Source organism: Hesperophylax consimilis, chromosome 26 (assembly GCF_061612785.1).
Source record: "Hesperophylax consimilis isolate HC1 chromosome 26, BYU_Hcon_1.0, whole genome shotgun sequence".
Lineage (NCBI taxonomy): Eukaryota > Metazoa > Arthropoda > Insecta > Trichoptera > Limnephilidae > Hesperophylax > Hesperophylax consimilis.
Genome location: NC_142861.1, coordinates 22,805,574 through 22,821,960, shown reverse-complemented (window position 1 = coordinate 22,821,960; position 16,387 = coordinate 22,805,574). Strand labels below are relative to the sequence as shown.

General features: G+C 36.6%; 1 protein-coding gene across 6 annotated transcripts in view; it reads right to left on the bottom strand.

The window, feature by feature from the left end:
* The window catches only part of jbug (filamin-type immunoglobulin domains fbug), a 166,294-nt gene that overhangs the window by 94,492 nt on the left and 55,415 nt on the right, over positions 1-16,387 (bottom strand). For all 6 annotated transcript variants that reach the window (XM_089647232.1, XM_089647226.1, XM_089647231.1 and 3 more), the window contains exons 14-19: positions 16,259-16,344; positions 16,056-16,176; positions 15,356-15,566; positions 14,706-14,839; positions 13,793-13,896; positions 13,358-13,525 (exon numbers count right to left, since the gene is read on the bottom strand). In XM_089647232.1, the coding sequence (XP_089503358.1) occupies positions 13,358-13,525; positions 13,793-13,896; positions 14,706-14,839; positions 15,356-15,566; positions 16,056-16,176; positions 16,259-16,344 (824 nt within the window). The remainder of the gene's footprint in view (positions 1-13,357; positions 13,526-13,792; positions 13,897-14,705; positions 14,840-15,355; positions 15,567-16,055; positions 16,177-16,258; positions 16,345-16,387) is intronic.

Genomic DNA, 16,387 nt, shown 5'->3' with positions numbered 1-16,387 from the left:
TAGTGCGATGACGGTACAACCAGCTCGCGTCAAATTCTTTGTAGAATTCCAAACAATTATTGCTCTCCTTTCAAACTTCAAACTGCCAACTGAACTCACTTAAAAACACTTTAAAAACGCACAAAATCAAAATTGTAGAAATGGCAATTCACAACACTGATTGAAATTTAGTTTATTTGTTGATAATTAGCAATGAAAACAGTTTCGCGAATGGTTTAAATTAACAAATAATAAAGACGCGCAGCGCGATTTAATGCAAGTTTTAGCCATCATAGTTCACGAAGGAACTTCAACGAACTGCTGGTTAGGTTCTCTCATGGTACTTTTGCGTTTACCCGATAGAGAGGTGGGTATAAGACGGACGTTTTGTGTTCAATCACGCGAAGAGAACAAGACAGAACGAGAGGGGTGATACCTGTTGCACTGTCACACCTGTTGTTACCTGGGCGGGTGAGGAATACACCTACGGGAGTCAGGGACGGCTTGAGAATTAAAAAGCTGGACAAGTTTCGATCGAAAAAAAAACTTATTTAAAGGTACAGATTTCTTTAGCTGGTAATTGAAAAAGACCAGTTTACTAAATTTCCTAATTTCAGTCATCATTAAAAAGTGTGGAGTCTCGTCTTAATTTTCACAAAACGTTTCCACAAAATTTGCACTTTACACGAACGCAATTTATCAAACTATATAATCTTCAAAAAGTTAATAAATTTACTACCCGGCTACGCCCGGGTTTCAACACGTTGATTTTTTTTTACTTATTAAACAAAATAAAATATGGAACGAACAACATGGCGTCGTAATTTGATGTTTCAAGACTCAATATATTAATATTGTTATAATTTATGAACTAGCAGTACTCCGCCACGTGTTGCTGTATATCAAATATAATAATTTAAATATTTAATAAAACACGACTCGTTTGAAATAAAGCAAAAAACTCACGATAAATGCTTATGTTGCATTTAAAGATACACTTTGAATTTTTTCATACCAATAGCATAACATAACATATATATTTTTAGAAACTTAAAAACTTAAAGTGTTAAAGAGAAATATGTTATAATTCGGTAGAAAGAATGTGGGGACTAAATAACGAATTATTAAAGGATACTAAAAACACCCATTTTTGGACTTTGGCAGTCTAACACTTTTAAGCCGGCCCTGCCTACAAGGCATAGCATGCTGATGAAAGAGAAGTAGTATATACTAACGGCGTGGGAAGAAAGAGAGAGAAGTTGAGTAGGCGTGTAGTTCAGGATTACTACCATGACGGAATAACACCGACTAGAGCTGTATTGTCGGGTTGTTCCTTGCAACATGAATAGCCACTTGCACGGTGGGTTAACGCTTCGCTCGGCTGATCGTTGTGCGAATACATTAGATTTAATTACTCGGTACTTAATTTCCATGTAAACAATATTGGTTAAAAGATATTTTTTTATTACACAATATTTTTACTGTTGTTTTTATTTGAATATCTCACGAGTGTCATCCGTCCAGAGCCACTGGGACTATGGCTTCCCCACTTTAGGTATGTTTTGAGTTAGGAAGGGAAGGAAATGGGAATGAGGAAGGTTGGGAAGTATCTGGCTACTAAGATCACCAAACACGACTAAAACCATTTCAAGCAAAGATTCGATTCTGAATGGTTATCTTTCACCGGGGTGATACTGAGAGTATCTACATTCCATAACTCTGAAACTTTTTAATAATGAATGAATCAAAGGTGATGTTTTTTCTAGATTCTTAAAAGTTAATCGTAACATTTTTTTCTAATTTACTGTAGATATTTGAAAACAGTAATTCAATGGATTTTTAAAGTCATTTGTTCATTAGTTCCTCTTTTGGTTAACTAATGGTTAACTATCCAGAATTATGGTGTATTACGGATGAATGAGTTATCATTATTTTACATTAATAATCTGCAATCTACAAATTTGAAGACGTGGAAAAGTAAAAAAGTAAAGTCCCAGAAAGAGGTCATTGACGATAGTCCTTCTCATACATGACGTATGAAAACGAAAAAGACAGAACATACTAGTAAGATGACGTCATGTACGACCTCTCTCTAAGACTATTTTTGATTCATATTTAAGATTCCGGTGTCAAATATCTGACTTCACGTAACCCAATTTTTTTACAAATGTCGAAAAGAATTAATAAATAATTCAATTTAAATATAAAATTTGTAGTAAATAGTTCATTTAAAGAGTCAAAATATCCATTATGATAGACTGACTTAATGTTTATAGTAAAACAATGAAAGCATTTGAAGAAAAACAGGTTACCTCAGGGATCTATGTTAGGTCCTGCATTACAATTCGCAAAATAAGTGAAAAACTGAAAAAAATAACTATAAAAAATACAAAATGAATGAAAATTATTTTATAATTACAAGCAATAATTAGTCATCCGAAATACTAAAACAAATTGAAAATATCTTCCGGGTAAAAATAAATGCCGATGACTAATTATTGCTTATAATCATATGTTATCCTTTATGCTATGCATAAAACCTTGTCTTATAAACATTAGTATATCATTAAAAAATAATAATATTTGACAAGTCAAAATTATTTCACCAATAAATGAAGATATCATATGTCTCGACGCCATCTAGTGAGAAATTTAGCACTAACAAAGCCTTTCCTACAAAAATAAAGTTGGTTGTTTACAGGTGAAAAAATATAATAAGCAGTAATTGTTGATTGAGGTACTGGTACATATTGAATTATTTGGCGGGTTAGAAATAAGCCGACATAGCTCAGTGGATACAGAGCACCTGACCGGACATCAAAAGGCACGGGTTTATTTCCCGTTGGCGGCATTTATTTTTACTCGGGAGATATTTTCAATTTGTATTAGTATTTCGGATAACTAATTATTGCTTATAATTATATGTTATCCTTTATGCTATGCATAAAACCTTGTCTTATAAACGTTAGTTTATCATTAAAAAATAAGAAAATTATTTTGTTGACAATATAACATAATACCTTTTGTATTGCGTTCATCGCCCTAAGACCTGAATTCCCATTGCACGATGTCGATAAAAGAACAGAGCGTATGGATCTAACAGATGGTTTTAAGTAATGTGTTGTGGTACCTACACAATCCAATAGTTCATAAAGTTATTGTAATTTCTATGGTAGTGGGAAACAAAATGAGTCACTGTTGAGTGGGAGAAGTTGACTTGGTAGGTTTCTACGTAGATACTGCACACAAATACGGGTACGTTTATTGAAACTACATTCCTATTTAAATAATTTATCATTTCTATTCAAATTTATTGTTATATTTGGTATTGGCTAAACACACCTAGCTTTTCTGGTTGCTATAATCTACGCATAGGTAGATAATATAATATAGACGCGGAAAAAATACGTTTTAAATTTATTTAAGAATGTGAATAACGTACCCAGTTATTCTGGTCGCTTTATGAAACCAAGCCCCAACTGCTCTCAACCGTCTGGGGCAATTGAGACTATGGCATCCCCGTGTGGGGAGAGTTGTGAGGCTGAAGGTAGTGGGGACGGGAAGGAGATGGAGAGGAGGAAGGTGGGAAAGTACCTGGCACAAATTAATGAAATAAAATTTACTTGCTAGTCGAGACCCTTACCCTTAACCACGTAGGCCGTCTAAATACTACCTATTAAGCCATAAGAAAATCATTAGTGCATAATAAGTAGAGAATTGAAGAGGAAGAAGTTGAAAAAGAGGAAGGTTGATATTTTCTACCTGGCTACTGAGATCTAGTCACTAAACTTTTAGTTTAAAGTTTGATTTTAAATTGTGGTCTTTCATCAGGTTGAGAATATCTGGGAACCACTTTGGAACGTGCCGCAAATATATTTTATATAATTATATGTGAAATAACAGACAGACCCTGAGGCGAAACTATGAAAATACATACGGATTTTTTGAACACATTAACTTTTTTTTAATTTAAGGAACGTTTCAATTCTGAATGGTGGTCTTGCACCAAGGCGATACTGAGAGTATCTTTCATTGTGGAAAGTTCCGTAAATATACAATATATTATTTTTAAATGAGTAATTTGTAAAATAACACAAATTATTAAAAAAAAAAATTTAACGCACGCCGAGATTCGAACCTTAACAGGCTCAGAAAGTTAAAAATCTAAAAAAGATTCTAAGACTTACAGCCGTTGTTTCCAACTTTTCGAAAGATAAATCTCAGGCTCCGATCAGCCAAGTGATTTATACAGTTACGTTCGATTCGCCTTTTTCCAAACATCTTCACCGTTGATTATCTTAAGTGGCCCCGCCTAATTTCACGGACAATAAAATGAAATCAAAGTAAAAACTTTCAATTTTAAATCAATATTGACGAATTAATTATTGAATTTATTATTAGTGCGTACAGATTTCAGCTGGCTAATCGAGAACCTTACACCTCGATCACAGAGGCCGTCAATTATTCAACAATCGCAAAAGAGCAAATACATAGATTGAAGCTGAATCCAATAGAAATTCGATGGTAATCAAACTAACTGAATATTGTGGTTAATGTAAAAGTTGTTTGGTATGAAAATTACCGGCAAGGTCTTTCGGCGAATAATAAATAATGACCAGTGACATAAGAATGTATTAATTTGATAACTAATCAACCTTCGAGGAACCCGGTACTACAGGTTGGCTGAAAACTCTGTAGGTTTTGCAATAGCGGTACTGTGACCTCGCATTAAAGCTGTTTTCAGGTATTTTTGTGTGGGTCGGACCTCTAATGAATTGAAATGAATTCATGCAGTGACAAAAATGCAGTATTCCGCTGATAGATACGTCGTAACTTTTTCCCTTTTCTGATTAAGGATGATTGTAACAAGGTGATATTTTTGTGGTTTTGCGGTCAAAAGATCATCGATTACGAATCCACAGATCGCCGGTTCAAAACCAAGACGATACATTTTTGGACAAACTAATCATTTCTCCGCAGGGATAGGCAGAGAGAATGGACCGCCAAACATCTCGATTTTGGCACACACTCCTTGCTTCATTCACATTTACGCATCGTCTACATACCTTTCTGTTATTCTGTCTCTTGACATGGGCCGACACAAGTAGTTGGTTCACTTGATCGTGCCATGTGCTCAGTCGTACCCGACTTCTTCTAATATTCACATATTGCAATATGTTCTCCTCATATTCGTTACTTTGTTCATTTGCTTTACATGATCAAACTATTTAATCTCCACTTTTCTCAATCGATCATACTTGGTTTTACCAAACGCCTGAATACGGTGAATGAATGAAAATGAAGCAAGGATTGTGTAAAGAGTGTTTTGTGGCGGTCTATTCTCTCTGCCTACCTCTGCGGGGAAACGGGCGGCTTGATTATTAGTTAGTCAATGTAAGAATGCGATATACGGCTTGAGAAAATTCCAAGAATCTCAAACTTTCAATTATTGGCAGATAAAATAACTTAGATGTTATTTCGATCGTGCTATTTATCACATGCTTTTTGTATACCTAAATGTGTGTTATTATTGTTGAAGTAGATGGCTGACTCATGCCCCAACAATTGAGTTAATTCGAATAGATTTGGTACGGCGCATGTTTTATTTATTAATTTTCTGGGAAATCGTGGGTCGCCCAGCTATGCAGTATTTAAAAAAAAAATCTATTCAATTGCTGTGTGATACTAGAAATGTACTTGTGATGAAATTTTTGTTCACCGATGCGATTTTAAACGAACAAAATTTCGAAAAAACCACCTAAGTATTACTAAAATCTATTGATTAAATTTTTACTTCTGATAAAAATCAAAAATTTAAAAAATCTGTTGGTTTGTTCCTCTAAAACTTTCGATCGGTGATCTCTAAAATGTTGAAAATTGCACCGCCGATCATTAAAATGCATAAAGTTTACCTAGTGCATTAAAATTAACATAATGATTATAAAAGATATAATAATATTTCTAAAGCGTCATGCGCAGAACATCATGAGCATAGCATCATGAGTAAAGTATCATGAGCACAGCATCAAAATATAGCAAAAAAAGAATATAAAAAATAAAATAATAAGCACAAAATGAATTAATGTAATAAACATCAATACCACAAATACAAAAAAAGAGAGAACAGAGAAAAAAGGTATTAATACCTGCCTGAAGTAAATAACAAAAATTAACATAAAAGAAAAAGTAAATTATATGTTAAATATTTACATAAAAAAGTAAGTTAGGTACCGATTATATGTAATAAAGTAATTTTTCTTCTAGTTCACTTTTTTCAGAAATGTGTCATACGCGGAAGAATTTAAAGCAAATCATTTATTTATTCATTAATTGGGTAGTAAATAGATCATTCCGAAATCGGTATTTGGATTATGCCCATCGCTATTTCGAGTTTATCTCTTTGTGATCTCCAGAAATCTGCATAATTAAGCAGTCTACAAAAAAATATGTAGGTAATGCTGACGAAGCACTGTTATTTGTATAAAGAAATTCCATTAATTCTTTTGGGCTAACCTTGGTTTAGTTCAGGCTATACGTTTGAATCTCCTACCAGCAACATTCCACTAATGTTGTTTCTAGATAGTACCGGATTCTTCATAATACAGGTGGGGAAACCCTAATAAGACGATACGTAAAGCGTTTACCCGCTCATATCGATAAATTCGTTGGTTCAGTCAGTCAATATCGTTACGCTCGACGAGCCTTAGAAAAACAACGTTACTGTTGATGCCAAGTCATAGTAAAACAGTTAATAAGGTGCTATGTAAAATGGGGTTCAGGCCGATGAACGCAATACGAAAAGCATAATTTTTCTATTATCATCAAAATAATTTTGACTGTCATTATTGTCATTTGCGAAATAAAATATTTTTTTTTAAAACAGGACCTAATTTAGATCCCTGTTGTAATCCGTTTTCCTTTAAAGCTTTAATGTTTTCTTCCATAGATAATATTAACAAAATGATAAATTGCATGGTAGTGTGCCGATTGTCATAGACCTACGACCAAACTGCCGGATAAAGCGATGGAGTCAACGAAAGTTATGTGTTTCGTTATTATTTTTATTATTCACGCTTACATGTGATTTGTAAGAGTACGGATTAATGATTTTTGACGACAACCGTTTTGTACGTTTTCATACTGATTTTGGTTCATGGCACATCTCCCCTGTTTCTATTATCAATGTTGTTGATAGCCAACCTCAGATGTGATATTTCCGAATGAAGAATGAACAAATGCAAAATTAATTTTATATCAATTGTGTTACGTATCTGGTTTCTTTCAAATTGTCGTTCAAATGAGGAAAATGAAAATAATTATGATAATACATTAATTCCACTACAATCATTCTATTTCGGTACATATACTTATTAAAATAACTGTATTTCTGCCCAAGGCCAGCGAGTCCAAATATGGACTAGCTTTAGTCACGTCGGATGCTAACAAAGCTCTAGATATAATACTATTATTAAATTCTATTGAGACATTGAAGCAGTGACAGAGCTGGCATAACCCAGCTTGCCACAGTGAACCCTGCCCAGTGACCACTGACCACTTGACCAGTTCTCAGGGACCAGCGACAGTTATAAGACAATGCAGCGTGATTGCTGACTGCTGACTACTACTGTTGCGTGGTGAATTTCCTGTGACAGGTTTGGGCAGAAGGACGTGACGCAACGTCTCGAGGAATGGACAAATGGCAGTAATGGAAAATTCCCCGTATTTGCGGCAGAAATAAACTGGACATTTGTGATATGTTTGAATTTAGTCTGATCTTTGAAAGCAATGAAACAGCCAATTTACAAATGATTATCTTTGAGTGTCAATAAATATTCGCATAAATTAAGTTGTTAAACGCCCTTGAATTGATTTTCTCACGAAAACGGCGCTATACAAATGATACGTGGCTCTTACTCTGTAAGCAGATTTGATTAGCTTATGGTAAATGTATGTACCTCCGGTAAAAAATTGTTCGCGCAGAATAAAAAGAACTATCACCATGATCGTCTAATTAAGCATTAAAATCGTCAGATTCTTCAGACTGCCTGGTTAAGTAGAAAGAATGCAAGATGACTAGAAACAGAAAATCACATATAACCAAACGCCAAATAGACGTCTTTGTGGAAATTATGTAGACGCAGATCGGAGAAGAGGTGAACAACTGACCAGAAGAGGAACCTGGAAGAGGATTGGACCAGAATGGGAAGGCCATAGAGGAATGGAGATGAAAAATTGTTGGTAGGGACTACTGGGATCAAATTAAGCGTTACAATCATAAGATTCTTAAGGCTTCGAAAACTGTAATGGCTGGTTAAGTAGAAATAATGCCGGACAGAAAATCATACATAAGCGAACGCCATGTGGAAACTACCTAGACGCAAATCAGGGAAGAGGTTACAGAACAACTGACTACGTAGAAGAGAATTGGAGTAGAATGGGATTTATTATTTATAGAGACTAGAGTCGATGGAATGTAGCTCACATATATCGAATATCTAGATAGACACAAACCAAATTCTGTCATTGCAATATGAAATTAGTGATAACATTCTTAGCCGGTCCTATGAGGGCGCAATTGGAGCAGTCCGCTAACAGTCCTAACAGATCGCCATTGAGATTATTTTTCACAAAAACGGCGCTGCAAAAATCGTCCACATATTAATGATCACAGTGATCACCTACCTAGGTGTCTACTATTTTTGACGAGGTTCGTCAAAATTATACTCTACCCTGACAACATTTTACTGTTCCATAAGATAATAAGACCAGTCAGTGACTGAGTTGGTTCGGCGTCTGGTTCGCACCATCAGGACACAAGCAACATTTCTGCTTATTGTGATGGTAGTTGGAGATTTTTATATATGGTCAGGTTATTCGTAATCCGGGAAAGTCTGCATGATTACGATTTTTTCAAGCATTTTTAGTCGTGTTTTTTATTTATTTTTATGTTAATTTTTCCCTCACGGGCTTACCCAGTGGCGGATTAACCCTAAGGCAAAGTAGGCACGTGCCTAGGGGCGCCAGTTACAAAGGGGCGCCGGCGGGCGCCCCTAGAATTAAAAAAAACATATATATAAACTTAATTTTGTAAGTAAGTATGCACCTGCTTACACAATATAAAAGATTATTTACTTCTGTAGAGATGCAGAGCTTCCAAAGCATACTCGCCTTCTTGATTATTCCTCCATGCCTCCATCGCATGATTTTTTAATAGAAGACCGCTCGCTCGTGGATTCGTTCGCGGGCGTTGCTAGATTGCAGGGCAAAGGGCGCAGCGGGGGCAGGGGCTAAGCGGCCGGCACCGGACTTCCGAACGGATGACGGGGTGACAGTCACACTCATCACTTTCAGCTTGGATGTCGCCGGTTACACGCGCTTCTATTGATTACGTACTCGCAGCGGTATTTGTGTGAATTAATTAGTACATTGCGTTTTAGTTCATTACCCAAATAATGAGTGAATTGAAGAAGAAACCTAGTGGTGCAGCTTATAAAAGGAAGGCTAAGGAAAAAGAAGAAAAAAATCAAACTATTATAAAGCATACGAAACATATTGAGACATTTTTTTCTAAATTAAAAAGTGATGATTCGGAATTTTCTAACGCAATTCACAGTGCGTAATTTTTTTTTCGGGACAAATTTTATTTTCTTGAAATTCTCTAGCCACCCCCCCCCCCCCACGAAATTTTTATTTTCACGTAAAACCCACCTAACTACAAATTCGGCTACTTTAGGTACTTGTTAAAATTTATAATATGTGGTCGCTAGAGGGGCGCCGATGAGGTGCTTGCCTAGGACGCTCTCAACAGTTAATCCGCCTCTGGGCTTACCACTGATATTGTGTGTAATGTAACAAAATACTTACATAATTCCATAAACATTCTCCAATAACAATTACGTGTTTCACGACGTATTTGATGGAATATGCCTCGAGGAAAAATATTTTCAGATTACAACCTATCTAAACGATCAGCTAAGTTAATCGTGTTAAAGGTTCATTGATTTAAGTCTTGTATTTCCTGAACTCTGAACATTATTTAGGTACTGATTTATCTAGGGCAAATATCTCGCTGACTTTCCCTTTCACCCAGTGATGATAATTCTGCCTATACGTCTCGATAGCCTCTGGCCATTTCTGACCTTTAGGTCTGAAGTTATGCACTCACGACTGGAGTTGTGTACGGAGTGGTATGTTTTGTTCGTGGATGTAATGTAATGGAAAGGAAGCAAGGTGTGTTCTGTGTTATGTCTGGTGAGGTATTGCGCAAAGCCTGAGAAATACGTCTTGGTACGAAGCCAAACGGATCCTAGAGCAGGCTTGTTTTAACACCTTTTGTCCTTTGTCTTTTTGTCTTGTTGTGTTTCATGTTTCGTTTGGATTTATAAATATTATCTTCTTCTTCAATGATATATTACATTGATGGGTAAAGCCTTCAAAATAATTTAAAAAGAGAAGTTGTTCCTGAATATCTATTTGAATTTAGATTGTGTTTTCTTGATTGAATGAATGAATGAAGTGGAATCTTGGAAGGGAAATTAACCCACATCCTGACATTTGATCCAGTTAAAACAGGAAAGATAGACTCTTTGTCGACGACAATGCATTCTATCAACTTTTGGTGGCACTCCTGCTCACACACCCTCGCACACGAGAATTTTTTTGAAACCTTTTTCGTCAATTCATTTTAGTCAATCCCTGGGGAGGAAGGTTCAATCCTTAGTCAAACCAAAAAAATGTACACATGTATATACATATATTTTAAATACATCTATTAAAAAAATAAATGTATTATTGTGAAAAAACTTACTCTTTTTACAGGTTTATGTTTTAGACAGTGCTTCTACAGTGTTAGTGGTCTATTGATTTAAGAGTCAATAAATCGGAAATATTATACTGACGAGGATTTTTTTCATTTAATATATTGGCGCTGGATAACTATCCCTAAGGTAAGCCAATGTGGTAGTGTGTGATATGTAATTATATGACTTTGTGTCAGTTTCAATGTTTTTATAATATATTATATATCCTCGTCAAAAGCCATGTCCAATCATTGAGTTATATATAGAGCCTACAGTCCTTGTGATATCAGTGGGAAATGTTGTTCCCGTGCTGAAAGTAGGAAGCATGTAGGAAGGGGGTGTGGCGGCGTCGATTTCGCCCGAATCCTTCCGACCGCGAACGAACTCAACGAACCAGTCGAAGGTGACTGGCGGTCGCCCGCCGCCGCGCAAATGCTCCACGAGTTGTTAACACTAATAAGTCAATTTACACGACTACTGACTGTGGTAAAACCCTACTTACCGATGAAAGTTATACCATTGCTTTCCCTATATTTTCCAGTACGACTTGTACAATATCTCAGTGTGCATGTCGGCATTTTGACGTTATCGCCGGAGACCTGTGCCCGGCTAGCGATTGTAATTGACTGATGCCCGAGATATCTTACATCGCACAATGATCCGATATGCGTGGCCCTTAATTCGAAAGCCAAAGCTGACTCTATCTATGTACCTCGTTGTGTCCAATAAAGTCTAGTGATCTCCCAAATCCACATGATCTTACAAACAGCCCGAGGCAATGGCAACACACTTTAAGCGATATTATGCTTTGCAGTGGTAAAATGAACATACGCCACGAGGGTGTACACTGTACATGTACACAATATCCTTCGCAATTCCCAATATCCCTGACATCAGTAAATATAATTAATATATATAAGAAAAAAACTGTTTGATCAGCGAGCAAAATTAAAATGTACTTATGTAAGTTATGTAGTAAACAAAAATACATAGATTTTTATTTTTAATGTGTATTTTTAAGTTAAGAAAGTGAAATGTAAATATTTCTTTAAACTTAAAATAAACCAAAAACAATTACGTTCGTCTAGAAATTCTAGACAGGAATATCAATGCAAATTTCACGAGACTAAATTTACTAATTGGGAGTTTTTGCTGCTTCCACACGAACTTGTCTAATTTCTATCTGATTTACATCATAGGTTAACTCATGGACTCAGGTTAGATCATATCCTATTTGATGGCCATCCTACTAGAAGCTGCAACGATTTCAGGCTTCCTAAGACAAATTGTTGCAAAACAACATTTATTTTAAAGGTTTTAAAATGTTCAATGAAGTCCCTCTAAACGTTAAGGATGCTAAACATCCTGCAGTTTCTCAATGTTGTGATATCCAGAATTTAGTAGTAATAATAGTAAATTTGCATAGATCCGCAAAAAATCAGCCTCTATCCGTCTTACTTATTAGATTATTATACGCTGGTTCAACGTTAGTATGGTAAAGCCGGTTTTAAGCATGGTGTAAAACCGTGTTAACCATAAGGCCTTAGAAATATTATGCTATATTATGCACGCATAAAGTGGGTGTGGCGTGTACGTATTATATGTTGGGCTAACACACTACGCTATAATCTTCCTCAGGAGAGGAGGTTAGATCAATTGGGACTGCCGCGGAATATCATTTATTTGTATGGGATCTGTCGCCTTGACAGTTGACAGCCGCGTAATTACGGCGCTCCGTAAATTGTTCGGACCCCTTCTCCTGCCGTAGCGATATACGTAGCAGATCACCGATATCGTCGCCACGCCCACACTTATAGCACATCATCTTTTTAGGTGTGATATATTTTCACCGCGATTATAAGTAAGGGGGAATGCGTTTCAATGGTGGAGATTTTCCTTTGAAGATTTTCACTAAAGTTTAGATGTTCTGCTTCACAGTTACGATTTTTTAAGTGGTGCTATCGAAAACTAGTCTGAATAACATTTAAAGCAGTTTGTGCTTTTCCGGCTTCTTTCTGGATTTCTTGCTTCGAAATATAGGTCCCTGGTACAGTTTCGCAGTTCCGCTGAATTTTTCAGGACTGCAGGGTAATTGGCTATTGCAATCTCCGATAGAGCACAGAAAAGGACCTATTCTGACACTGTGTCCCGGGCTTGATCATTTCATATCAGTTCCACATCAATATAAACATACGAGGATGTCAATAAACGAGTGCACAAGCACCTTATGAGAGCTGTACCGAATTCATTGAACTCAAAAAGCCAATGTCCACTTATACGCCAATTAAAGTAATTTACCAGGACATAATTGTACAGAATTTTACTATGTAAGGCGTAATTCAGTATTTATATAGTTGATATTACTTTGCCAATAAATACACTCTGCGTAATTGACATGTCGTAATTTCTCTACGCCTCGGAAAGGCTGAGGTGGTATGGTACTGGCTATTGAAGTCAGCATAGGTAAATTCTTCAAATTAGTACGGAGGCACCACCACAGTCTGACTCCTACAAATATCATCAAAATACGGTAGGTACCAATAATTTACTAATCTAAGCAAATATTTTCTGCCACTTACCCGGTACGGTCTCGTCATTGAAGGTGATCTGAATGGTATGTGTGGCGGTGCGGTGCGGTGTAAAAGAGGCCAGGAACCTCTGACCTCCAAGAGCCCTGACGGCCGAAGTCACGCGGCCCCCGTTCACCAGGATCTCCAGGTTACCTGACCCGGCCCGGGAACCGTCGACTAGAAGAATATACCATTAAGATTAGGTTATCGTACTGACAACTAGAAAAATGTTATAATCTCCAAACGGTCTTAGAGATATATAACTTCTAGAGATCTCTAGAAACCCAACAGCAAGGTGGGAAATACGAATTTGTAATTAAGTTCACCCAATAAAGATATCAACCCCATACAACTAAACCCGTATGGTATGCTTTTCAATGAATAGGAGAGCAGCAAAATGGCTGATGGTTCAAAAATATATATGGACAAATAATTAAGACTTACTCTCAAATTCCACTGGTTCGCCAACGACTCCATTGGGTATCTTCTTTACAATCACTGACTTAGCACCTCCTTTCTCCAGGGGAGAAGATGAAGCCAGTTGACTTCTACAAACAAAATCATAAGTTTAATAAACTGTTACTTCGTAGTTCGTTGCGAGATCAATAATACAGGGTTTTCCAATAAGAGGTGTTATTTTGATATTCAATCGTAAAAGATCAATGGTTTCGTTGCTTGTATGGCACGTAGCGCCATCTTTTTGAAAGTAAACGTTGTCCAGATCAATACCATTCAATTCCGGCCATGAAAAATCATTAATAATCTCTCGATAGCGCAATCCATTCACCGTAACTGTTGCTCCAGCCTCATTTTCAAAAAAGTAAGGTCCAATGACTCCGCCGGACCATAAACCGCACCAAACAGTCACACGTTGAAGATAGAAAGGCTTTTCAACAACAACTCTTGGGTGTTCCGAGCCCCAGATGCGACAATTTTGCTTGTTGACGAAGCCACCGAGTTGGAAATGGGCCTCATCACTCAAGATGATTTGCATTTGATTCACTCAAGTGAATTTTAATAATTTCAATGCGTTGCTGAAGCGTGTATTGTTCCATTTTTATTAATGACGTAGTTTTTACTTGTCAAATTTTAAACAATGACAGCTTTAAAAGTAACATTTGCCGAAATAGCGGGCTATTCAAAATAACACCTCTTATTGGAAAACCCTGTATAATGCAGCTCTGCAAGATGGCCTAACGCATGACAGTGTAGAGAAATGCTGAACAATTTAAAGCAACTTGATTGTGGGAGCAAAAAGTCATGGATCGTCTTGAGTGAATCAGTGTATTGGCAAAATTACGGAGACTTTACTAAAAAGAGGTAATTAACGTTTCAATGATATGTGTGGGAAACTTACTTGAATCTGTTGTGTGTGGCATCGGTCTCATAGTGCCCACTGGCCCCCCCAGTCTGGGGGGGCCTATTTGATAAAAAAGACTGCTGTGCGGAAGATGTAACGAATTGGCTGCGCGATTCTGTGATGTTCTTAGTCTAGGAATAATAAAGAAATAAATTAAAGAAAGAGAAAAACATCTATTAACAATGGTAAGATCAAAAACATCTATTTGGTTAAATATCACTTCGTATTTGGGTAACTCAATCGATTCCAACAATTATTTATCTGTTAATTCTATATGGGTAGTTAGGAAAATGTTTAATGTTTCCAGTGACCAAAATCTCTAATATTGATCTTTAAAATTCTATGTTATACATACCAACCATTTTGAAAACCAGTGAAGACATTTCGAACGCTTTACCTGAAATTCCAGTATGTATTTCATATAAAATAACATATTAGCTTAAAGTCTAAGGACTTTTTCACTGGAGAACATACCATTTTTCTAACGATTAATTTAAAATTTACAGATAAATCTTTCATAATATTACGCATTGCGATAGCAGACTATGAAGATTGTAATTTTGAGTGCCGATCTTGATAACGCAAAATCTTATTGCAAAAGAGGACTTTCGAATGAATTGAACTGGCGCAATCTAATGTTTACTTACAAAACTGTTTTCCTCCTCTCCTGCCAGTTCATCCAGTCGTCTGTTGAATGAATCCCTGCTGGTGTCTGCAAAGCGGCTGTAGTGGGTGCTCCTGTTGAGCTGGGTGTTCCGCAAGGTCTCCGCGTCCTGCCTGCCGGGGGATATCTCAGCTCGAGTGTGGTCTAACCCAGTGCTGAGACTCTGTTCCGTGAGGTTTGCCAAAGACTCCAAACTGGGAACAAGAGAATAAATATAGTTAACCCAATGAAGCGTCTGCCGAACGAGCAATACAAATATTAAAGAAGCCGTCAGTAATACGATTTATACCACTAGACGGCATCACTGGGCGTGACACAGAGCAAGGATGAAAGATAGCCAACCACTAAAGAGGTATAATTAGTCCAACAAAGGAAGAAAGGAGGTTAAACCTGTGGTGATGATTTGAATGCGAATAACGCTATTTTATATTTATGCTAGTTTATATACCTACTTATAGAAAACTGGGAAATACTAAATTTACATATTACCAAGAGAGGCGTTTTGAGGAAAGTAAGATAAGTAGTTTTGGAATCCACCAGTTCTATAGCAAATTAAATTTAACCGTTTTCAAGAGAGTTGTTTTGAGAAAACTGAGATAGTTTTGGAATTCACGAGTTCAATATCAAATATATAATGTACCTACTTGTACAAGCGGTTAAAAATAAGGATAGGTGAAATTAACCTGTTAGCGCTCATGAGGTGGCGAGTCTTGGCGATTGCATCCCAAGAATCTCTTCTGGCAGGGCTTCTCCCGGCAGATACCTTCATGTTGGAGCTGTGATCAACTCCCGACTGGGTGTCTACTGCAAAGAGAAACCAAATGATCACATTCATATATTTTCAGCAGTAGTGTCTTACTATTGACGATGGATAAGTTATACTTACTAGTACTCGAGACGTTATATGAGTAACCACCACTTGGGCTTGAACGGCCAACTCCTTTTGAGCCTCCATAAACTGGACTTCCCGTCCTAAAACAGAAAAAAATAATGAATCTCATACTAGGTCTCTAAA